Source organism: Schistocerca americana, chromosome X (genome assembly GCF_021461395.2).
Source record: "Schistocerca americana isolate TAMUIC-IGC-003095 chromosome X, iqSchAmer2.1, whole genome shotgun sequence".
Lineage (NCBI taxonomy): Eukaryota > Metazoa > Arthropoda > Insecta > Orthoptera > Acrididae > Schistocerca > Schistocerca americana.
Window position 1 is genome coordinate 699,321,277 of NC_060130.1, and position 27,007 is coordinate 699,348,283.

General features: G+C 42.1%; 1 protein-coding gene across 1 annotated transcript in view; it reads left to right on the forward strand.

Moving 5' to 3' along the window:
• Positions 1 to 27,007, forward strand: part of LOC124556259 — a 462,906-nt gene that overhangs the window by 100,474 nt on the left and 335,425 nt on the right. The window contains exons 3-4 of the mRNA XM_047130246.1: positions 7,977 to 8,282; positions 16,290 to 16,422. Coding sequence (XP_046986202.1) covers positions 7,977 to 8,282; positions 16,290 to 16,422 — 439 coding nt within the window. The remainder of the gene's footprint in view (positions 1 to 7,976; positions 8,283 to 16,289; positions 16,423 to 27,007) is intronic.

A 27,007-nucleotide genomic window follows, 5' to 3' on the forward strand; every position in this document is an offset into this window, starting at 1 on the left:
TTACTGCTTACCCCTCTTTTTCTCCGAATTCCTAACATCTTGCACCATTTGACATTGTCGAACGCCTTCTCCAGATCGACAAATATTATGAATGTGTTTTGACTTTTCTTTAGTCTTACTCTCATTGTCAACTGCGAAGTCATAATTGCCTCTCTGGTGCCTTTCCTAAAGCCAAACTGATCGTCATCTAACACATCTTCAATTTCTTTTCCATTCACGTATACGTTATTATTGCCAGATGCGTGAGCTGGTAAGCTGATTGTGCGGTATTCTCGCACTTGTCAGTTCTTTCACTCTTCGGAATTGCGTGGATAATGTTTTTCCGAAGTCAGATGGTATATCCCCAGAGTCATATATTCTACACACCTGTACGAACAGTCGCTTTGTTGTCACTCCCCACAATGATTTTATAAATTTTGATGGAATATTATGTATCCCTCCTGCTTTATTTGATCTTAATTCTTTCAAAGCTTTTTTAAATTCTGATCCTAATGCTATATCCCCTATCTTTTCTATATCGGCTCCTGTTTCTCCTTCTCTCACATCATCAGACAAGTCTTCTCCTTTATGGAGGCCTTCAATTTACTCTTTCCCCCTACCTGCTCCCCCCTCTGCGTTTAACAGTGGAATTACAACAGCACTCTCAATGTTACCACCCTTGCCTTTAACTTCACCGAAGGTTGTTTTGATTTCTCTGTATGTTGTATCAGTCCTTCCGACAGTATTCATTTTTCGATTTCTTCACTTTTTCATGCATCCATACCACCTTAGCTTCCCTGCACTTCCGATTTATTTCGTTCACAAATGACTTGTATTTCTGTATTTTTGAATTTCCCCTCAACATTTTTGAACTTCCATCTTTCATCGATCAACTGAAGTATTTCTTCTGTTACGCTTTATTTCTTTGCAGTTACCTTCTTTGTACCTATGTTTTTCTTTCCAACTTCTACGATTGCACCTTTTAGAGATGCCCATTTCACTTTAACTGAACTGCCAACTGAGCTATTCCTTATCATAGTATCTATAGCCTTAGAGAACCTCAAGCATATTTCTTCCTTCCTTAGCAATTCCGTATACGACTTCTCTGAGCAATGATTCTTTCTCACTAGTCTCTTAAATTTCAGCCTACTCTTCATCACTACTAAATCGTGATTTGAGCTTGTACCTGCACCTCGGTACGCCTTACAATCCAGTATCTAACTTCGGAATCTATGTTTGACCATGATGCAATGTAACTGAAATCGTCCAGTATCTGCCGTCCTCCTCTTCCTCTCTCATTCCTATTACCAAGCTCATATTCTCCTGTCACGGTTTCTTTTGCTCCTTCCCCTACAACCGCATTCTAGCGGTCATCCACAGCAGTAGTAGCCCTGTCATCGACAGTTCCTGTCTCTCTGTATCTCCTCCATGTCCGAACAATATCGCTTTGGTTCACTCTGAGACATCTGGACACTTCCCTTCTTGAGAGCCCTTCCTGGCACAAAGCAACAATGCGGACGCTTTGGAATCGCGGTATTGACCGTCTAGGCATGGTTAAACTACAGGCAACACGAGCCGTGTACCTCCTTCCTGGTGGAATGACTGGAACTGATCAGCTGTCGGACCCCATCCGTCTAATAGGCGCTGCTCATGCATGGTTGTTTACATCTTTGGGAGGGTTTAGTGAAGAGTCAAAGGAACTGTGTCTGTGATACAATATCCACAGTCAACGTCTATCTTCAGGAGTTCTGGGAACCGGGGTGATGCAACACTTTTTTTTTATGTCTGTATCTGCCTTGCGCGTAGCACCCCTTACAGACGCACGAATTCCTACTGATTACTACCTTTTCTATACTGAGAGTGAAACAGTGTCTCGCCTCAGTACTTTTGGAATGCCTTTTTTAAAACTATGGTTGATCTTTCTCGTCCACAATTTACTTTATTGTCAAATAATTATCCAGAACAATAGATTTAAGCTTTGCCTTTATTCATCTATTTCGACCGTATTCTAGTTAAAAGATGGCCATTTGTTTCTAAGTGGATGCTAACGACTGCTTACCACATCCAAGCATAAAATCTCCCCTAGACTTATTGAGGAACTTATAGCCTCTGCTGGACTCGCATTCTGGAGGACGACGGTTCAAACCTGCGTCCGGCCATCCAGATTTAGGTTTTCCGTGATTTCGGTAAATAGTTTCAGGCAAATGCCGGGATGGTTCCTTTGAAAGGGCGCGGACGATTTCCTTCCCTATCCTTCCCTAATCCGAGCTTGTGCTCCGTCTCTAATGACCTCGTTGTCCATGGGACGTTAAACCTAATCTCTTCCTCCTCCTTATAACCTCTGGAAACTTTTCTCTGCCTCGTTACTGACAATGTCGAAATTGTCGGGTCTGTCTGCTGCATCGAGGTACACAGCTGTATGAATGCGTGGTGTCCGTTCTTTCGGACATGCAGAATCCGGAGCTGTTATATATCACATGTAAATTTAAGGTAGAAAGGGGAAGAAAAGAAAGGAAAATGAGGAGATCACTGGTGTCAGATGCATCGGGTCATTACGAAAATGTGCTGGACTGGGATTCGAACCCGGGATGCTCTGCTTACTAGCCACGTGCGGTAACCACTGCGCCCTCCGGGACACAGCGTTGCCGACACTGAGCGGACTATCTCAGCACGCTTCACGGCCGATTCACATTCCCACCGAGCGCCACCTATCCGCAGTCCCTGCCCATTTCCTCCATGTTAGCTCTTGTGAGATTCCCACTGGAGGTCAGTCGTATTTGTGCATCCTCACTGAAGAAGGCGGATCCATAGCCCAGCTAGGCCTTTCAAATTATATGAATGCGTGGTATCCGTTCTTTCGGACATGTCCGAATGGATCCGAGTGGATCCATGTGGTCCACATGGCGCAGTGGTTACCGCACCTGCCTAGTAAGCAGAAGATCCCCGGCTCGAATCCCGGTCCAGTATACATTTTCACTCGTCACCGCTTATTCCGCGTAATTTCCCGATGCAGCTGGCAGCAGTGATACTCTGCTTTTCATTTCCTTTCTTCCCCTCTCCGCCTTTAATTTACGTGTGAGGTACACAGTTGGGTTACGTATTGGCAGTCGAACTATTTGCTCAAGACAGCTTCGGAGAAAGCGTTGAGAAGTATTTCATAAGACTGGTCGTCCGTATCGCCATTAGTGAATACAACGACGTCCTAATGTACACTCGCTGGTTAAAGTCTCCTCCTACTACTATTGCATAATAGGGGTATTTCCACATGACAGAGTTTAGATTTTCTTTGAATCATTCTGCAATAGTTGTAGCAGAATTGAATCACCGGTAAAAATATTCGATGATTTATTTGGAAGCATCTAGGCCGATTACTCACGTACAGGGAAGCTCGCAGTCAAACTCAATTTCAATCTCGCTAGACATATTATTTACATTTATTGCTAAGATCACCCCTCCCTCCACTGTACGCGCAATAATCTAACCTATCTTTATACGTTCCTTGCCCCAGATTTTCCGGAACTTTCTACTTCGTGTTTTATCCATCTCAGATTCGAGTATAGTTTGGGCGCAGTATCGTTCTTGCGGAGTAAGTTATTTGCGTTTCAAGTGAGTGCACCGTTTCAAACTAAAAGTAAATATCGTAGTCTCTATGACTACCCGTTTATCTGTTTATCCATTTACCCGTTTACCATTACATCTGCATGATTTTATTACTTCTTCACTTCGGCTTAAATACTGTACCCTGTATCCTCAATAATACATCGCCACATAACCTAAAATATGTAACAAACAGTTTAAATGTTAAACCGTTTACCCATGAATTCCTATAAGCCGATACCCCAAGTATCTGATACCCACAGTATCTGACATAACAAAGTAGGTGCTAGCAAATTGTACGAAGTTCCCAGAACACCTTTAATGTACAAAATTTTTGGAAAATACAGCGTTCAAAGACAGTAGTTTCCACTTTGTAACAGCATGATTCACCATTTTGATCATAACTGAAAAACTTCTTGTGTTGCAAGATAAGATTAATATCCTAGCATCGGCTCATTAAAATGATAGATTGACTTTGAAAGCATACCACTAATTCACTATGGAGACCGAAACAGAAGGGAGATTACCATTCCTGGACGTCATGGTCAAAGGAAGTGCGGATGGCACCCTGGGTCACGGGTATACATTAAGAAATCGCACACCGACCTGAATTTGCATGTAGATAGGTGCCACCACCCATCGCGGAGGAATGGGGTGCTAAAAACACTGGTGCACAGGGCGCGCACCATCTCTGACGCAAAGAGTCTGCCCCATGAGCTGGAACACCTCAAAACTATATTCCGGAATAACGGGCACTCAGAATGGCACATAAGATGCGCTCTCCGCCCTGCCTCTGCAGTACAGCGTGTGGAGACGGAAGAAGTCACGGAGGAAGCGATAGCCACTGGCTATATACCGTATACTGGCGCACTGTTGGGGAAAATAGAACGAATATTGAGGAAACACCGAGTAGGAACTGTCTTTTGCCCTCCCAATAAAACACGAGTATTTTCGGGAAGTGTCAAAGACGATCTCGGTTTGCTGAAGGCCGAAATATACCAGATTTCGTGTTAATGTTGGAAGACGTATATTGGACAGACAGTGCACTCCATCGAAGATCGTTGCCGAGAACATCAGAGGCGCCGGCCTATGTGGCCGTGCGGTTCTAGGCGCTTCAGTCTGGAACCGCGCGACCGCTACGGTCGCAGGTTCGAGTCCTGCCTCGGGCATGGATGTTTTTGATGTCCTTAGGTTAGTTAGGTTTAGGTAGTTCTAAGTTCTAGGGGACTGATGACCTCAGGTGTTAAGTCCCATAGTGCTCAGAGCCATTTGAACCATTTTGAACATCAGAGGCACACTCGACTTAGGTACCCCAACAAGTTGGCGGCCGCAGAGCACTGTTTGTCCGAAAATCACGAAATGGACTATCAACATACCAGGGTCTTGGCAGAAACATCTAAATACTGGGACAGCGTCGTTAAGAGGCTATCCAAATTCGCACCAGGGACGGACTCATCAACCGAGATTGCCACTATAACCTCAGCAAGGCATGGGAACCAGCACTGAGTCTAATTAAAAAGACGCTCAGCGAATAAAAAGAACTGGTGACCCGGGCAGACGAGGCCATCACACCGACGCCACCACAGACGCCGACGCCAAAGTCTCAGCGACCGCCGACGCCAACGTCTCAGCGACCGCCGACGCGCTGCCGCGGACCGCGGAGAAAACGCCTCGCAAGACTCTGAGCACTATGGGACTTAACATCTATGGTCATCAGTCCCCTAGAACTTAGAACTACTTAAACCTAACTAACCTAAGGACATCACACACATCCATGCCCGAGGCGGGATTCGAACCTGCGACCGTAGCGGTCGCGCGGTTCCAGACTGAAGCGCCTAGAACCGCTCGGCCACACCGGCCGGCCGCGTCGCAAGGAGAGGCGATTTAAGACGGCCGCCCGCCCTCAGGAGCTTAATTCATCAGCGCACCTGACGATGACGACATGTCTGATCGCCGAAATATTGTGCCCGTTGGACACTACGGACCAGCAGTAAATCCGTGGACTGGTCGAGCAAGACATGACTTGTCAGTACAAGCAAAACGCTCACTCAGCGAGTTCGGTCCTGCCGATGTCTGTCTGCCTGCCTGCCTGCTATGTGACATATGAGAAGTATCATAGAATAATTAAAATGTGGAAAATCTGAGGCTCCATTATGCCTTACATCATCTGTGGTAAAGAAATTGAACTTTGCACATATGCAAGTGCTGCCCTACGTAGTTCCTACATTTGAACACTCTGTAAAGCACTTTTAAGTACTGTAAGTTACATTATTTTCATAAATCTTACGTTAAATACGGTGTAAAATTAGCCTTTGGATCCCTTTGTGCACGTTGTAAATTACTTTTAAATGTTGCAAATTACAACCTTTACGTATTTTTTAAAAATATTTCTGGATATTGTGCAAAAACTAATTCCGAGCATTTGGATACTTTTGAGCACAGTCATGATGCATACATTGTGATCCTTTACGTACTTTTCAGATAAATCCTTTTGAATTTGAAGCAAAAGAAACCAGGCGTTTGAATACTTCTGAACGTGGTGGAAATGGCAACACTGTGATTGTCTTTTTTAATTTTAATGGCCACTGAAATACTAAGCTGTGACTGTCTGTCTTATTTTAATAGTTCACTGTGATTGGCTGGGGAGCGGAGGGCTGGGGAGGATAGTAGTGAGGGGAGGGTGCCACGATTACGTTCTGTGTTCAAGGTCGTTGCCTCTACCCCCTGATTTTTTCGATGTGATAATTAAAATATTTTGATGAGGTTCGCTAGGTAATTGATAGGTACACTGGCTGCAAAGATGAAAATAATCTGTAGCACTCCCTTCTGAATTTCTCTTTTCTACGTACATGAACTGCTTCTCCAAACAAGGGACATAAAAGTGTGGTTTCTCTTTGCGTCGACTAAAGGACATAATTTCAAGGATGGGGTAGGAATTTGGGCGTGATCTTGCGACAGGAGTAGCCCAAGCTTTCACCTTTAGTGAATTAGCGAATCACGGAAATTCCGAATCGGAATAGCTGGCTGGGGATTTGATACCATCTGCTCTCGAATGTCACTCTAGGACATAAACACTGTAATGCATCGCTCGGTGTGTTTCCCAGCACCTTCAATATATTTCTATATGCCCTCTCTGACAAAGTACTATTGTCATTTTTCATTTACTTCATATATTTCAAAATATGGTTTCTTCCTCATTTGTGGATTTTAAAGTACTTTCCATATTCCCAAACAGAACTTGTGATTGAACTCCTGTTTGGAAGTATTTTCCAGATTCCTCACAGATGCAGTCTTCACTGTTAGCAACGAATGCTATAGCCACGTTTCACTTGCCCTTCAGTACTTTCTTTGGTCGGAAAAGAATGTTCAGTAGCCTTAAGAAAAAATCTATGAAGCAAATACGCTGATAAATGAAAACATTATGACGACCTGTGTAACAGCATGTTGGTCCGCCTTTGGAACGCAATACAGCAGCTAATCTCGGTGTCACAGATTCGACAAGTCCTTAGTAGGTTTTCTCAAGCCGCTGTAGCACCATCCCGGCCTTGTCAGACGGAGAGTTATCCTGCTGGAAGATGCCACCGTCGTCGGGGAAGACATAAAGCATGAAAAGACGTAGATGGTTCGGAATAATGCCTTAGATTACTACCACAGGTCCCGTGGAAGCCCAGGTGAATATCCCCCATATCAGAGCATTACCGCCAACAATGTGTGCTGAAGAATGTGCTCAGAAATACTTTCGCCTGTACCAGCATTCTACTTTGGCGTCAAACCTGCCACAGACCACCGCCTATCTGTGATGAGGCGTGGACGTCAAACGCTTTGCTGCTTATTTGTGGTTCCACCGTCCTTCAAACACTTTCCATTGATGCTCACGAAAGTAGCATGCGAACTGGCGGCCAGCTTTGCTGTTCCGAGAGGTGTCTCCAGGAGCTGGGACATAACAAGTTGCTCTTTGTGAAACTCCCTTATATCAGTAGATTTCCCCATTTGCGGCCCGTATCATCGCTAGAATGATTCCCTAGTCGTCATTTTCCACCTATATGCTTTTCTGCGTCACATGCGTCAGCATCACCACACGGGATTCATTCTCACAGTGAACAGTGCCGTAATCTTGTGTCTCATCAATGTACACGATTGGAAAATCTCTCGGCGTAAGATTCTTAGGCAAATGCTCAAATATCTTTATATTCCATTCTGTGGTTGACATTTCCACTCTGATGTGCGCTGGTTCTGTGGTTCTGCATACGAATTTGTATATTGTACATATTCATTTTCAGACCATCTATTCCAGCACATCCAGTTCATTTCTGTATACGGCAGGAAATTCATAATGAATGTGTCGAGCTACCCAGATAAAAGACAGACGCTCATTAGCTACTCGTGTTTTTTGATTTCAGCTCCGGAGGCTCCTGAAGCTGTTATAACAGGAAACTCGTGGGCCATGATTTGCTGGAACGTTCCAAAAACTGGTTCTCCACTGGGCTACTTTGTCAATCTGAAATCATTGACTGAACAAGACGGCAATTACACTGAGAAGAACTACAACTTCACTGTTCGAGAGACGGCGAAGAACAGAAGCAGATCGTGCGCGGCGTTCCCGGAGCTGGAGACGTCGGCCGACTACGAATTCACTGTGACCGCCTGGAATGATGAGGAGACTGGCATCACCAGCGCCCCTGTCACCTTCAACACTCGTGTCAACCGTAAGTCTACCAAATGCCTACTGTTATACCTAAACTCATACCATTTAGCTATCTGAGCCTCCCGAACACATTCCCATTAATATTGTAAATCGTTATTAACATTTAAATTTCATTAGCGAGGATGATGTCAGCAGTCATGCAGAAACAGTGCACCCTGAGACGATTTACCTCATTGGATGGTCACGGTATCAACAACTTTGTGTGCAATTCGGCAGATTGCGAATGACGCCAAATGTCCACTTTCCTGTGTTTGCATTTTTCCGCGCGTGCCTGAAACACAGCGCTGGAGGTCACCGTATAATGAACAGTAATCGACTATGATTATCCGAAATCGTAACTGCGGATGGTTAACCTTAACTGTCCAAAAAGAATCGGTCAATAGCTAAAGTAATATCAAAGTTTAAATGCAGGAACTCTTAGACGGAAGCCCAATAGTACAGCCTTACATTATTTGGACATTTAGACGATATGGGAGCAGTAGATCCAACACAATATCGCTGTTAAGGGGCTAGGCACACTGTAAGGACGTCACTGATGCACAAAACATCGAAAGCCTGTAAAACTGAGAACTAAGTCATTTTTCCAACTGTTTCGAGATAATCATACTACGCAGTTATGGTGCAAACTGCAACACGAAGGCCCTATTTGTAAACAACGAATTACTCAGGCCTATGATAATTCTGCATACGCTAGAGGAGCTGTGTTATGGCTGCATCAAGTCCGTTTACCTCCCTATAAATGTCAGTAGGATAAGGCCACTACGATAAACTGCCTGGAAACCAAAGACACACTTCAAAGAGTCCGTGTCCCCTTAAAACGATGGGACTCCCCAGAACATGCTCATTCGACAAAGAACATCCAAGCTTGATCTGATGTGCATTCAGGGTAATTTCGAACGAGTACAAAATATTTTCACTTATTATGAACCCATTTTTTGGTAGTGGTGAAGATTTTAATATTACAATCTTCTCCCCTCCGAAAGGACTATGATCAGCAACTGATTAGCAGAGAGCGGTTTACCTTCCCCAATAAAGACTTATATAAGTGAACATCACTTAAAACTCGATTCTTACAAATGCCGTTTTCCTCAGACGTCCCGCTCTGACGCCTATCAGTGTAGATTTCAAAGCCATTTAATTGCACACATTTTGTGGAGCATTTTCCAATGCAGTCGGCTTCGTAAAATAAAATTTGTTCTTCGCTGCCGAGGAACATATCAAAACTAGCATTAGATATAACATTCTGATCCTTGTTCTTCCATTTCCGTAAGAATCACATCATCTGTATCACGGAGACAGAGTTTCTGATCGATTTTCAGTTGTAAATATAAATTGTGCAGGAATGCAAAAATTTAATTAGTAGTCAGGTCGTGGCGTTGCTATTGGTCTACAGAGTAGCCTTTCACAAACCATATACATGAAATATTAACTTTTTATGATAATCAAAACATATGTCGTTGGAGCTATTGAGTTGGGGGATCTTGATTGGTAAGGTGTAAAGTGTAGTTTGATTGTGCGATCAGTAGGAATGGGGCACCAGCTCGATTTCAGGAAGGGTGTAGAAGTAAAAGGCCTGTGTACGTTTAAGAAATCGTGATATTTGCCTTAAGTAATTGAATGAAGGCACGGAAAGTGGCCGAAAGGGGAATTGAACTCCAATCTCATCGAATAAGAATACAGTGTTGAATAACTGCCCCACATCAGTGGGTTCTAATTGTCTAGTTCTACAAGTGGATGCTATTACATCATGCCAAATAGAGAAGAAGTTTGGAGTTTGACGCTCGAAATTCACGCACAATCTGGACGTCAGGTGTTGTATGTTCATTACTCTTATTTCGGCTAAATACGAACTGGCTACTCTGAGTATGCCATCATCCGAATGGTATGCGGTAGTGACTCGGTTATGTAGGTGCGTTCTGGATGATCAGTTGGGTGGTTGTGAGGAAGGTAATTATTACGTTGTTGGCTGCCGATGAAAAGTATGCGTGATCGACATAGTGGTTAGTGCAATGTAGTATTAAGGTTTGGACCGCCAAGAACAGTCGTACATGAAATGTATTCGCAGTTGCTAATATGGACAACCATCAGCTGTGTAATGGAATGACGACAATGAAAATTAGTGCCAGACCGCAACTCGAACCAGGATTTCCCGCTTTTTGCGAGCGGTCGCCATATCGTTAGGCTATCCGAGCACGACTCACGGCCAGATCGAAACTTTCATTTACTGTCAACCATGCGCCTACCATCTGAATACGTACATTCATTATTTATGTTGCCGTACAGGAGAGACTTCGAATAAATTTAATTTATTTCGTAACAGCTGTAGTCGCCGCAGTGCCTGTTCCTCTGGACATGCAAGTACGTCTAAAGGAACGTTGCATCGAAAATTCAGATTGACACAGGCACTGTAATATTGAAAATAGTCGTTACCTGAGCGTTGGTTCAAATGGTTCAATTGGCTCTGAGCACTATGGGACTCAACTGCGGAGGTCATTAGTCCCCTAGAACTTAGAACTAGTTAAACCTAACTAACCTAAGGACATTACAAACATCCATGCCCAAGGCAGGATTCGAACCTGGGACCGTAGCGGTCTTGCGGTTCCAGACTGTAGCGCCTTTAACCGCACGGCCACTTCGGCAGGCCTACATGAGCGTTTCTGATATGCAGTGACCTTGGAGTAGATAGTTTTATTTAGTGACTCTGAATCCTATTTACCACTGCCGCTCCCAAGCTCGGATGAAAAAGGAGGAGTGTTAGAGGATGGACCAACAACACCCCCCACAACCACCAACCAACCCCTATGCAAAAGAAACTGGTTAAAGAAAAAAGCAAATGGAACAACAGAACGGTTCAAAATGTTGGCGGGACTGTATATGTGAATGCATTCTCTGGATTTAGCACTGGAACTTGGAATGTAAGGTCACTCATGTCTCGGAGAATGAAGTAACTTGGGGAAATACTTTGTAAATATCAGTGCCTAGTGACAGCAATCCAGGAAACAACACTTCCTCAGGGAGTTGTGTTGACTGGGGATACCCATACGCTCTTCAACAGCAACGATCTAAGTCAATCCTGGACTTGGGGGATTGGATTTATTGTCCACGATGCTACTGGCTATCAGTAAATGGTCTTCAGTAAATGATCGCATCTGTTGGATGATTTTAAACGCTAAATCTTATAAGATCTGCTTGGTCAACTGTCATGCTGCGTCAGAGGATGCTGACGAAGAAATAAAGAACAATTTCCACCTTGAACTGGAGAATGTAGTAAGTGGACTAACAAGACATTCAATTCATCTGGTAATAGGAAACTTCAATGCCCAAGTGGGATGAGGAGTATTACCAACAATTCGTCCTGATAGTGGCCACGAAACAATCAATAGGAGCGTGATCAGACTGATCAACTTTGCCGAAACAAGAAGTATGACCATTAGAAGCACGTACTTCACCCGCAGAGTAATACATACGGTTACCTGGATATGCCCAGCTGGAAGTACAATGAAGCAGATCGACCATGTTCTAGCTGACGAAGAACATCATGGAAGTGTCAAGTATGTACGAGCATTCCGTGAGGCAGATATGAACTGTTATCATTTTTGGTGGTATTCAAACTACGTCTGAACTGGCTAACAAATGGCGATGTAATGCTGAAAGAGTGGTCCACTTTGACAAGGATAAATTGGGAGTTGTTGAAATAAGACAGTGCTATCAAGATAACACTGCAGAACAACTCACAACATCGAAGGATCATACTAACATGGCAGTGTGTGCTTGGCGTTACGGAATACAGTTTTAGTGGGTGCGATTGAAGAGATTGTTTGGCATCCAAAACGAGAAGTAATTGGTTCAAATGGCTCTGAGCACTATGGGACTCAACTGCTGTGGTCATAAGTCCCCTAGAACTTAGAACTACTTAAACCTAACTAACCTAAGGACATCACACACATCCACGCCCGAGGCAGGATTCGAACCTGCGACCGTAGCGGTCGTGCGGTTCCAGACTGTAGCGCCTTTAACCGCTCGGCCACTCCGGCCGGCGAGAAGTAATCCCTGGTTCGATGAAGAATATTAAAAAACTATACAGACCAGGTCATCGATCATGGCGCGAGGCGTAATATAGATCAGCTCACAAGGAAGATGAAACGGGAACATCTGAAAAGTCTGTTCATAGCAGTCGAAGAATCAAAGTCGTCACGCTCTTTTTTCAGGCCTCAAGATTTTCCAGAGGCGTCTACCGACAACATGAATTGGTTCTGACGTAAGAGACTGATGAAGTGGTTCCACCATTAGAGCAGGCGATAAAGCTTTACTCACAAAATTTTAGAATAGAATACATGGAAGGCAAGCGACTATGGGCTGCTCACACATGTCAAGCCACAGGTAGCAACAGATTTTATTCTTTATGACTTGATATTTATTTCATACGTGACATGCCGGTTTTAATATTTCACTACTGATGAAGGCAATCATAGTAGTGTCCAAACCAGGTCAAAAGACTTAATTTTTGGCGACCGATGGCTGTTATTGCTTTAATTTTACTTTGTAAACAGTCTTTGGCCACGCAGCTATGTTTAAGACGTTAAAACTTTCACTACGTGATCCAGCTAGACGGAAAACTATGACCCATATTGGTACCCAACTCACTACGAATGCTGTCAGACTGTGCGCCGCAGGATTTGAGTTGTTAATGTTGGTGTCATGACTTGACCGTACTGGTGCAGTGTCGTATGGTTGAAACACAACCATCAGTGCTCATTACAGTTGCAGACACTGAACATGGCCCTGGACAAGGTGAGAAGGGCTTTACTCCTAAAACTATTTCATCAAAACAACAGCAAAAGTGCTGCTGTTCTTTACAAGTATCGACGGATTAAAGAATACGGAGATATCCTCTTTCTGTACTAGGGTTGAAGAACAAAATTCGACATTTCGTTAACTGGCGATTTTCGAATTCTTCGTGTGATAGGCCGACGGCCAACTGCGCCACAAATAGTTGAAGAAGTTACTGTTGCCATGGCTGAGATTGTTCGACGCCATGTACGATCTTCAAGCAGTGCACCGGCTGTGTCGCAACAGCTGAACATTCCATGGTCCACCGAAAAGTGCTCCAAAACGTTGTGAAATGGTATCTCTAGAGCGGTTCCAGGCTGCTCGTCGCACTGAGCAACGTTCGTAACCTGGAATGTAAAAATGGCACACAATTAACAAACGTTAACCTCACATGTGGAAATTAAAATGTGTTTCTTTCCATGGTTTGTTCGTTATTTCTCTTCCGCAAGTCTTTACAAATGTTTCCACAAAGTGTCACTGTCCTACGATAACTCGTTTTTCGTTGGGACCCTCATAAGTAGCGAAAGTTTATTTATAGCCACCCTATACATAGTCACCCCCTCCTCTCGTAAGAGTAAACACACAGAACGTTATACAACCCATGTGAAGCTGTCAGAAAAGTCCTTCTTTGGGATGTTGTTGAATTCATGCATCACGCTAACTTGAATGTCTGTTACCTAGTGAAAGATTGACGCTTCATGTGAATTTATACACATTGACGTTTTCTGGTCGGTTCGTATTGATAATACCCAGTCTTGTCATTCGTGATGATTTTTGACCGAAAATAACTGTCTCCGTGTTGCATTTCAACTAAACGGCAGCAGGCGTCCACACATTGTTGTTTTTGTTCGGAAGTCAAGGTGCGAAGGTCAGACTTTGCACATACGTCTGTCTTCTTCACAACAATCAGGAGCTAATCTTGCACACCAGATTTAGAGATGTTGCTCCATTGGGCACTGCGATTTGAGACAAAACAACGTTGACACACTACGGCCGCACGTCCACGACTTAACGCAGCCTGCTCACAGCTGACTGGTCACTTGTTAGTTCAAGTTGCCACCGTAGTTACTGCACTGACACCGCTCAGAAGACAGGGATAAAATCAGTCTCGGAAATTTTTAGGCGGACAGTGTATTACATGTTAGCATTTACCTTTCGTATGTGATGAGCATTTGCTGAAGCAAATTTTCACACTTTTATTTACACGTCCAGATACTCTCGTCGTCTTCAGAGTGTTACCTTTATACAGGGTGCTCTAAAATTCCCCTTAAAAACTTATAGGACGTCTAGAGGGGACTGAGTAGATAATATTTTGAACCGGAACCCATGACCGTGGAAACGCGACCACTCTTACAAGTAATTTACCATATACCTTACCAGACGGTCCTGGGAGCAACCTCCACTGCACACACTATTGCTCGTGTACTCGTTGATGGATTTTTTTCAACGTGATGCAATACGGCCTCTTCTAATCCGGGTGTGCGGTGTCTCCTTGGAGCACCACAGCCACGACTGTTGATGGTGAACGTATCCCTTTTTCGAAGCCGTCGTGTAATTGTGTCGAAAAGGGTATGCGATGGAGTCGAACGTTGTGGATAACGATCTTGATAAAGGTGACGAGTAGCTCTTCCATTACCGTGAACGTCACCATTCAGAAAGATCATGTCGGTGTATTATGTAACCGTGAGCTCAGCCATCCTGCTCTAACATTCACAGGCACGTGAATGAGGCTCGAACCACCTCAGACAGGTAGCATAGACAAATGACTTCAGCGCATCTGTCGTAAGCACCCCCATCATGACTACCCTGTTGCATACTCACCTAGCAAAGGTGTTTTCAAACGCCTGTGACACGGAAACGGTACGGTACGTTCCAATTCAAAATATCGTCTACTCAGTCGCCTCTACAAGTCCTAGATGATTTTTAAGAGGATTTTAGAGCACCCTGTATATGTCTGTGATAAGCTGTAAATGAAGAATCGTCAGAAATAGCCCTAGACGTGTGTAGATAGTTGTGTAAAAACTGAATCGGGCCGACAACATTATTTAGCCAATCGTCCTTGTGAATAATCAGCCGGATCTGACACACTTACACCTCCCACGCATCACACTAAACCAGAAGGTAAAAAATTTTGTATGTTTGTTTTCATTGCCATCTTCCGCAGCAGTTGTTAAAATCAGTTAATATTGCTTTCTCCGTCTTAAGATTGCTCCAATTTAATTGAAGACAATTTTACGCCAGACGCGTTTCGTTTTTATTTATAGACCATTTTCTGTGGCTATTCTTCAAACTGGATTCAATACATTTGTATAGTTTTGGTTATTTTAGATTAAAAACAGTATTTTGTTTGTAAAGTTGACGTGCAAGCCGGCCTGGGTGGCCGAGTGGTTCTAGGCGCTACAGTCTGGAATCGCGCGACCGCTACGATCGCAGGTTCTAATCCTGCCTCGGGCATGGATGTGTGTGATGTCCTTAGGTTAGTTAGGTTTAAGTAGTTCTAAGTTGTAGGGGGCTGATGACGTTAGAAGTCAAGTCCCATAGTGCTCAGAGCCATTTGAACCATTTGGTGTGCAAGTTACTTACGGTGTTTCTACCTCTTCTTCACAAATTCTCTAAACCATTGCTTCTTCCTTCTTTGTTAGCAAAGGTTCATATCAAAAGATTTCATTTCACATATACACCCGGCAGATTTTGCCTTTCTCTACTTTTTATTACGCTGCATTTGTGTTACACATCACCTCACTTTTGTACGAAAAAGTGCAGAAAGGCAAAAACTACCAAGTGTATATGTGAAGTAAAGTCTTTCGACATCAGTCTCTGCTAGTAAAGAGGGAAGAAACAGTGGTTTAAATAAAATGTGAACAATAGTCAGAAATAACAACTTTATAAATAAAATGCTGTTTTTAATCCAAAACAACTAAAAATGTACAAGAATATGTATCCAATTTTCTGAATAACCACAGAAGATGCTTTAAAAATAAAAACGAAAAGCGTCTGGTGTAAATTTCTCTTTAATTAAATTGCAGTAAACTTATGACGCAGAAACCAACAATAACAGATACAACGTCTTATATTCGTTTGTTATGTTCGAGATAACGAAATTTTTATGTTTAAGTAATTACGATAAAAGCACACTAGTGGTATTGAGGATGTGACGTGATATGCTTACTTGTTCCAGGCACGTGCTCGAGCACCGCCAACAATGGGTACGAGTGCAGCTGCGTGGAAGGCTTCTACGGGGAAGACTGCGAGTCGTACAACCCGTGCGTGACCTCCAGCGCGCTTTGTCTCCACGGAGGAACCTGTCGCAGGTGGGGCTGTTTTCCGTTTGTTCGCGCAGCCTGCTGGAAATGTCATTCTGCGTCCATTCGCATCAAACGCTGTGTGCGAAAGCAGCGTCAGCCGCCCATATTAAATAGGATTTGCTGCCGCTTCCGCCACAGCAGATGCACAACTTTTTGATGTGCTTTCCCTTTTCCTTTTCAGAAAATACTCAGAAATTTTTAATCTTGAATCAGGCAAGGGAGAAATGTTAGAGTTCACTGCCCCGCGGCCATTTTGTTCCTGAGCCAGAGAGAAGATGTAATGCGCGAGCGAGGAAATAATGAATACTGTGGGTCTGAGTTCCAACCGTGAATTATCTGGCCACCGTCGGTGTGGTGGCAAAGACTGGCTTCGTTATTCTTCAGTTTACGTGAAAATAGACAATTCGCTCTACGAGTATGAGGAACGTGAGGTTTAGTATTTTAGTAAAAGAAAATTGTAACACCCTGTAAATACAGGATTACTGAGTCAGTCATATCATACAAACACTAAAGAGTATCAGGTCATTGTTTCACTTATGGTTAGAACATGTGAAACAATAATAAATTGCAGTTTACCTACGAAAAAAATGCCTTCCACAACCAGAGTAAACCATAACTCGGGTATTGCTTTAGTTGTGAGGTCCGTATAAGGATGCGCTGATAAGAAATTACGTATATTTACAAACAAAGAACTTCGTTTAATCACAAGATTAATCACATTGTTCTGGACATTGAACGTTAGGAAATGTAAAGAACACGCTTAAGTCATAAACACATAAAAGGCTCAGTGCCTAAAAAAAAAAGACGGTGCGCTTTCCTACAAGCCACTTCCGTGGGGCTCCTAAAGACAGAAATAACTGAATGGGCATTGGTAACGTTACGGCACATCTCAGGATACGGACTCAGAAAAGTATTTCTACCTTACAAAAGCTGCAGAGTGTTTCTTGAAGAACAGAATATACTCCAGGAAGTAACTGTATACAAAATTTCGAGTTCAGTAAGTGTGTGGCTTCACCTGTTTGAACGTTATGTCTAAAAGAAACTTCACGAAAGTAATCAAGAGCACACGAAATTTCTTGAGGTAACTCCGTGAAACACAAACAATGAAGGACTATTTAAATGGAAGATTAAAAGACTACACCCCCAGCTTCAACACAATTATTTTAGCTTTCTTTGCAATTCTACCCGTAGATTTTTGTTTTATTGTGATTTTATGAGGATAGCGCATTTTATGATGAGAGTGATTAATTGTCTGTAATGTTCACTTCTTCTAGTCATCTATTCCTACAAACTAAAATCGACTGAAGTACCCTCCGGGGATCTTAATGGCCAATGAACATAACCACTTCGATTGACCCATGTGTCAAGGAACATTATACTCAGACGATACATAACTGGTGGGACACGCAGCAATTGCGTCATGATCAAAGAATTTTCTTACATTTATAGCCAAAGGCACGCTTTTCAGTAATAGAAGTAATTCACTTAGCCCCAAGTCTCAACATGTGACTCCAGTAAGCCAACAGGTCCAGTTATACAAGAATCGACTACAACACTCCACGGGTGTCCACCGAAGTGAGGTTGAAATTTCGTCGCCCCAATGGAAGTTCTGATGTGAATTACGAATGCTGAAGATGCGTGAACGTAACTGAATACGTCAACAGTATGAATAGTTGATTCAATATTCAGCATTATTTTGTTTGTGGACCCCTCGAAAAAAGAGGAATACGATCTACTGTCAAGAACCATAGCTGAAAATACAAGCAAACTCTACTGAATAAAGTGCACGGAGGTAAGGAAATCGTCATCAGTGTAGTTTATCAGCACACCCCTTCGCACTGTGGAATCGACCACTAGGTTTCGCGAGAGGAGAACCCGTCAGTGTGAACTGAGGCACGGCGTATCGTGTTGTCAATAGAGAAGCAGTGACAGTAGAATGGATCGATCTGGAGACGTCAGTGATTTCGAAGGTGGACTGTTCATTGCATTACACCCAAGCAACAAATCCCCCAGGAACATTTCAATTATTCTGAAGCTCCCCAGATAGACTGTTGATGATCTAATTGTGAAATTGAAACGCGAATAAACATCCACAGTCAAGCGAAGACCAGGCGGATAGACCTCATATACACTATACACTTGACACCACAAAAATTAGCAGGTGGAAATCCCAACCCGTTTCAAAGTCTGGTACAGCACTGCACGTGAATCAAATTCAAAATGCCACATTTTGCTATTTTCCATGGTAGAATGCAGACAAGAACCAGGAAATAACACTTAAAAAATTATAGAAAACTGATTTTGTCAGTATTCCAGATCTGTTTCCTGCAAATACCAGGGGCGTTCAGTAAGTAATGTACCACTTTTTTTCTCGGCCACTTTCGATACAAAAAACCGAAATTTGTTTTGAGACATCGTGGAACATCCTCGCTTCAGCCCCTATAGTTTCATGAAGTTGCAATAGCTGCCGGCACCATACATAGCCTTCAAAATGGTGTCTGTAACGGAGGTGTGTTCCAAGCAGAGAACTCTCACTGAGTTTCTTTTGCGGAAAACCAGAGCATCGTAGATATTTATAAACATTTGCAGAATGTCTGCAGAAGTCTGCCAGTGAACAAAAGCATGGTGAGCCGTTGAACGAAGCCTCTGTCATCATCGCAATAAGGTCGCGCAAACCTGCCCGATTTCCAGCGCGCCGGCCGGCCGCACACAACTGTGACTTCAGCAATGTTGGAACGTGCGGACACTCTCATTCGAGGTGATCGACGGATCACAATCAAATACCCCGCTGCTAAAGCAGACGCCTCGGTTGGTAGTGTTGACTCACTCGTCCACCAGTAGGTGTACTCAAAAACGTGTGCTTGCTGTGTTCCTCGCCACCTAAGAGAAGGCCATAATGAGCAACGAAGGGCCATCTGTGCGGAATTGCTTACGCGTTACCAAAACTGATCGAGGCAATTTTTGCGAACATCGTCACAGGCGATGAAATGAAGGTCCATCACTACGACCCGAAAAAAATTGGTTATCATAGATTCATAGCGGCACCCTCAGTCAGCGCAGTTATAGCGCCGGTCTTCTGGGTCTCTGAAGGGATTATTCTGTTTGATGTCCCCCCAATGGTGCAACGATCACATCTGAACTGTATTGTGTTCCCCTAAGGAAACTAAGGAAAGGACTTCAGCGTGCTCGTCGCCACAAAAATACAAAACTTCTTGTTCTCCATGACAACGCAAGGTCTCACACAAGTCTGCCCACTGGAGAGGAGCTCACAGAAGTTCATTGGACTATTCTTCCTCATTCAACATACAGCCTGGATCTCGCACCTTCCGATTTCCATCTCTTTGGCCTAATGAAGGAAGCACTCCGCAGGACGCAGCACGTGGATGATGGGGACGTTATTGATGCAGTAAGAAATTGGCTCCAACGTCGACCAGTAGAGTGGTACCATTCAGGCATAAAGGCCCTCCCATTAAGATGTCATACGTCCGTCGCATTGAACGGAGATTATGTGGAAAAACAGGCTTTTGTATCCAAAAGAATGGGGAATAATATGGTGTATTGGAATCCTGAATAAAACCAACCTATTTTCAGAAAGAGAGGGTCGCTTTACTTATTGAACGCCTCCCGTATAATATCCAGGTATTCTCTATAGATATAGTCCATGTAAAGTATCTCGTTTCAGTTTCTATATTTTTTCGCCTTAAGAGATGCATTCTTCTGTTTCAAAAATTTGTTGTCTATTAAGACCTCCATTGTATTATGTGAAGCACGTTTCGATCATGTGCTGCTAATTCCTCACAAAAGATGAAATGGAATTTTGGCTATAAATCAGAGAGAGTCAGTTTTGAGAGTGAATGACCTCCTGGGAGTCGAATACTGAAATTTGTCATCTCTACTTGACGCAATACGTTATAACTGTTCACACAGCTTCATTTATATTACAAGGCAGTCGACTGGCAGTCTACAAGCACATAATTCGTACTATAATAACCAATGTCAATACACGAGCAAGGTCAGACACCTGCACCACATTGCCTTCAGATCGCGGCACATAATTTATGCGCCATGCCTCACCGTCAATAGACTATTCGCGATAGCGTAGCTGCTCTTGTCGATGAAGAGAATTTGTTGGTATCGGAGGCATGGGCATGGTATTGCGTTCGTGAGCGCACTGCGGGACGGTGGATAAGGATCCAGACAATCCAGTAGGCGTGTGAGAACTGGACTTCAACGGGTAACAGTACTTGTCCAAGATAGGTTGGCAGCCCTGCAGCCAGGCGACTAGCGCGAGTTTTGGTGTTCTCGTAAAGATAAGTCATTTTAGATTATAAAACATATAGATTAGTACTGATTACGTGGTAAATAGGTGTATTAGTGTGCCGTTTAAGTGTACCATTAAAGGTTTCATTTTTCTTTACGTAATATAGCAGAAAACGCGAAAAGACCGTATAGTCGTATTTTCTGTTTACGTTCTGCTGCAGCAAATCTATAGAATTTCGTTTAGTTGTTCCTTGCTCTCTCCAGCAATTTAACTTAGCGTACCTCTTCATTATTTAACTAGCATTTCCGGAAAGTAGTGTAAAGTTTAAGTTGTTGTTTCAGAAACTTTGCACTTTTATTTTTGTTTACACACAGTTGGGTATAGGCCAAATTTGTGTAACCATATTTTCGTGTTTATCTGTAATTTAACTGACTTATGCTTAATAAACTATTACGTTTATCATGAGTGAAAAGTGCTTGACTTGCCGTAGAATTGTTAGGTCGGGGCTTTGGTGTGATGGGTGCTGTAGTTTTTTCCATGTGTGTGACTGTAGTGGCGTGGGAATAGGGGAAGTAAATGAGACTCATCAGTGGTTTTGTAGGATTTGTAGTAGAGATAGGAAGATACTAGAACAGGAGGGGAAAATTGCCGCCCTTCAGGCTGAGTTAGACAAGGCCAGAGGAGATCTTGACAGGTTAAGTAGGGAGAAGGGTAAAGAGAGGTGGGAAGTGGCAACAGGCAACAGGAGGAACAGGCCTAGAACTTTGTCTGACAGCTTCATGGTGAATGTGGAAAATAGATTTGACCTGTTGCTTCAGTTAGGAGCTGGTGAGCCTCAAGCAGTTGCAGGTGTAGACAGGGCACAACAAACTTTCAGCAGCAAATTGAAAAGTAAGAGTGTAGGGAAATCAGTAAAGAGAAAGAAAGTGTTGTTGTTAGGTAGTTCCCATGAAAGAGGTGTTGGCCAACTTTTGCAGGATGAACTAGGACCAGAATACCAGGTGACCAATTTTTTAAAACCTAGTGCTGGTCTGGAGCAGGTGACAGAGGATTTAGGATCACTTTGCAAAGATTTCACTAAGGAAGACACCGTGGTTATAGTGGGTGGGGCAGGTAACAGTAATGACAGAGATCCTGGGCACAGTATAGAGTGTGACCTGGCGAAGATTGCATCAGCATCAAAGCATACTAGTGTTGAGTTTTTATCTGTTCTTGGGCGCCATGACCGACCTCATTTGAACTCTTCTCTCAAGAGAGTTAATTTGGAGTTGGAACGGCTGCTCATGTCGGGTGCAGGGTCACACATTGGTGTGGTTTCTGTTGATTCTCTCAGTAGGTGGGATTATACTAGGCATGGCCTTCACCTCAACAGGAAGGGGAAGGGTAAATTGGCTGGAGAAATAGCAGGAAAGTTAAAGGGGGGAGGCACTGTCATGAGTGATAAAATACCAGTAGCTATAGGATTCAGAAAAGACCCTTTTTTAGGGTAGAGAGGACAGAAAGAAAGCAAATTTTAAGAGAGGTTAGAACTGAGACAAACCTTCAGTTTGAGAAAGAAATCAAAAAACATAATTCCAGCTTATTACATCAGCATAAACAGCCATTGGTTAAGAATTTTCAACTGTCAGCAGATATTTTAACTCCACCCAATTTTAACTCAGTCAATGTGAAATGTCAGCTATCTTTATTGCATCAAAATAGTCGAGGACTGAGAAATAAAATTAATGAATTAACTATCTGCATAGACGAATTAGAGTCTTCAAACCCAGCTGACATTATCTGCCTCTCTGAACATCATGTGATCACTGGTATTGAACTTTTAAGTGTTACAGAGTTTAGGTTAGCATCTCACTTTTGTAGATCAGAAATGGAGAAAGGAGGAGTTGCCACATTCATCAGGAACTGTCATAAATTTAAGAACATAGACATTCATAAATTTTGCCTAGAACAGCATATGGAAGCATGTGCAACAGAATTAGAATTTCACAAAAAATCCTTCATAACATTAAGTGTATATCGAGCACCTGCAGGTAACTTTAATCTGTTTGTAAACCACCTTGAAGCTGTACTGGCCCATTTAACAACCAAAAACAAAGAAATAGTGGTTGCTGGTGATTTCAATGTAGATTTCCTTAAAGACTCTCTCAATAAGAACTTATCTGAGTTAGTAACATTATCATTCAACTTAATTCCCACTGTAAAGTTCCCCACTAGGATAGCCACTTGCTCACAAACAGCTATTGATAATATCTTTATAGAAAAGTCCAATTAACAAAATTATATTACAAAACCAATAGTCAATGGCCTCTCAGACCATGACATGCAGTTCCTTCTGTTAAATGTTAATACTGAACAGGATATAAAATCTGTTAAATCTGAGCTCAAGAGGGTAATCAGTAAGCGAAACATTGATTATTTTAGGACACTCCTCAGAGACATTCACTGGACTGATATTTACAGTGCTCATGGCATGAATGAAAAATATAACATTTTTGCTAATAAAGTACTTACCTTATTCAAACACTGCTTTCCCCCAAAACTTACCAAGGTTAGAGCAAAGTCTACAAAGAGGCCATGGACTACTCGAGGAATAGGGGTATCTTGTAAAACAAAAAGAAAACTGTATCTGTCAATCCAAAACATTTCCAATGTTGATGCTATAGCACATTACAAGAAATACTGCACAATATTAAAGACTGTAATACGGACATCAAAGCAAATATATTACGAGGAAAGATAGTCATATCAGATAACAAAATAAAGACTATATGGGATATAGTGAAGGAGGAGACTGGTAGAACCAGACACAAAGATGGACAAATAGTAGTAAGAGTAAATGATACATTGGTGACAGACATGTATGGTGTTGCAGAACTTTTTAACAAACATTTTATAACTGTTACTGACAAGATGGGGTTGTCAGGTTCTGTAGATGCTGCTATGGATTACCTTAGACCAGACATTTCAAGTAACTTCCATAATATGAATTTGACCCTCACTACCTCAACAGAAATAATGTCCATCATAAAATCTTTAAATTCAAAAACATCTAGTGGGTATGATGAAATATCAACAAAGTTAATTAAAGAATGTGATTCTGAGCTAAGTAACATATTAAGCTATCTGTGTAACCAGTCGTTTATCAGTGGAATATTTCCTGAATGGCTGAAATATGCTGAAGTTAAGCCACTGTTTAAGAAGGGAGATAAAGAAATAGCATCAAATTTCCGTCCAATTTCACTGTTGCCAGCATTCTCAAAAATTTTCGAAAAAGTAATGTACAGTCGTCTTTATAGCCATCTTATCTCAAATAACATACTGTCAAAGTCACAGTCTGGATTTCTAAAAGGTTCTGATATTGAGAAGGCTATCTACACTTACAGTGAAAATGTGCTTAATTCATTAGGCAAAAAATTGCAGGCAACTGGTATACTTTGTGATCTGTCAAAGGCATTTGACTGTGTAAATCACAATATCCTTTTAAGTAAACTAGAATATTATAGTGTAACAGGAAATGCTGCAAAATGGTTCAAATCTTATATCTCTGGCAGGAAACAAAGGGTGTTATTAGGAAAGAGACATGTATCAAGCTATCAGGCGTCATCCAACTGGGAATTAATTACATGTGGGGTCCCACAAGGTTCCATTTTGGGGCCCTTACTTTTTCTTGTGTATATCAATGACCTTTCATCAGTAACATTACCAGATGCCAAGTTTGTTTTGTTTGCCTATGATACAAACATTGCAATAAATAGCAAATCAAGTGTAGTCTTAGAAATATCAGCCAATAAAATATTTTTGGACATTAATCACTGGTTCCTAGCCAATTCTTTGTCACTAAACTTTTAAAAAACACACTACATGCAGTTCAGAACTTGTAAGGGGTGTCCCAAGAGTATATGTCTAACATACAATGACAAGAAGATAGAAGAAGTGGACAGTGTTAAAATCTTGGGATTACAGCTTGATAATAAATTCAACTGGGAAGAGCACACCACAGAACTGCTGAAGCGTCTTAACAAATCTCTGTTTGCAATGCGAATTTTGTCAGGCATAGGGGATATAAAAATGAAAAAGCTGGTATACAATGCTTACTTTCATTCCATAATGTCATATGGGATTTTTTTTGGGGTAATTCATCAAGCCAAGCTAAAGTTTTCCGGGCACAAAAACGTGCAGTAAGAGTTATATGTGGTGTGAACTCAAGAACATCCTGCAGAAGCCTGTTTAGGGAACTAGGGGTACTAACTACTGCTTCCAAATATATTTATTCCCTAATGAAATTTGTCATTAAAAATATATCACTTTTTCAAACCAACAGCTCAATTCATGGAATCAATACTAGAAAAAAGAATAATCTTCACAAGGATTTAAAGTCACTTAGTCTTGTACAAAAAGGTGTGCATTCTTCAGAAACACACATCTTCAATAACTTGCCAGCAGCCATAAAAAGCTTAACAACCAATGAAATTCAGTTTAAGAGAAGCCTAAAGGATTTATTGGTGGCCAACTCTTTCTACTCCATTGATGAATTTCTTAGTAAAACCAACTGATTTGTATATAAGAACAGTATAACTTCTGCACAATTTCAGTGCAGTAATGTGTTCATTGAAAATTTGTGTGTGTGTGTGTGTGTGTGTGTGTGTGTGTGTGTGTGTGTGTGTGTGTGTGTAAGTATGATCTAACTTCTGCACCATTTCAGTGCAGTAATGTGTTCATTGTAAATAAGTATTACAGTAGTTGTATCACATCTTTATTACCTTATAAATAAATAAAAAAACTTTTTTATTTTAAATTCAGTGCATTAGTATTTGTAAAATGACTCTTTCATATAGTGTTCATTAAAAATGACGATCATTCCACTTGGGACCTGTGGAATGGTACATTAGCTTATTTGTTTTAGTTGTAAATATTTGTCATGTATTGTTGTTTTCTGGACATGTTCCACATCCTGGAGGACCTCCTCACTACGGATCAATTGGAATGAAAGTAAATCTAATCTAATAATGAAATTGTCAGTGTATTACGGAAAAATCTTTTTTAAACGCGTTGCAGCTGGAACACACTACTACGTTTCCCGGATCGGTGAATACTGTTATACTGTTAGTGTAGTGTTTGTATTGGATAGTGTCTGTATAGTCGATGCAAATGTCCTTCAGGCATGAAATTGGTACCTTGCAGCTTGTATACTCGTATTGATCATACATTCAGCCTAAACTGCCAACCTCAAAACACCTGCGTGAGCCTTGTCGCTGTGGTCATTTGTCTGTGGCAGTTCAGGACTGAATGTGTTCCCGTGGACTAGTAACGCATCACAGGGTAGATGGTGGGCTTAACATTGCCCCATATACTTACATTATGAGTAATATTATGGTCCCATCAGCATGTGAACTGTGTCCTGAGGGAGGACTGGCCTGCTCAGAGTCCCGACCTGAACCCAGTGGGACACCTTTGGTGTGAGTTAGAATGTCGGCTTCGCTCCAGGCCCCGGCGTCCAGTATCACTACCTTCTCTGATTTCGACTCTTGAGGAAGAATGGGCTGTTATTCCCCCAAATTCAGAAGTTCAGATACCTCACTGAAAGTGTTTCCCGTTTAATTTTGGCCATCACCTAGGAGAAGGGTGAATGTACCCGACCCATATTAGTGTTCGCTAATATAAGTGTCCAGAAACTTTTTATCAGATAGTGTATGAGACTTGGCGATGCAGAAGTTTAAACTGAAAATGTTTTTATGTATAGGGCTCTTGATAGGTATTTGCCTTCAGATAGACTTAGCGAGACGTTCTATCAGTGTTAAGTCACGCAGCTAATTTGGGAATTAGAGTTATTTCCAAGTATCTCTTTCAGTTATGTATTAATCGCACCATGCGATTTAGATGAGATGTTTCCACCTTTTAGTAGGTCCGTAATTTTTGGCAATGTACTTACGTGAAGTGATTGATAGGTTTCAGCCTTCTATCACTTCAACGAAGCGTTTCCACCAAGTGGCTTTTATGGACGATATCTTTTATAGACTATAAGAGTTACTAAGAGTTGCTACCCCTTCTTCAGTCCGTGTCTAGGACTTTGGAGGTATGAAGATGTTCTGACTATAAGCACTCTCAGTTGCAGCACAGCATCTAATGGAGAGACGTTTTGTGACTACTATCAGTCATCTCATTTTTCCATCCTGTTAATAGTTCATGATGTTAAAAAAATTTTCAGTCTTTTCTGAATTTCATGGTCTCATTAGAGACAGCTGAATACCAAATTCACAAATTCACTGACGATGGTAAAAAGAGGCTTTAAAGTCCCGTCAATAACGAGTTCCTTTGAGCGGAAGGATTAAG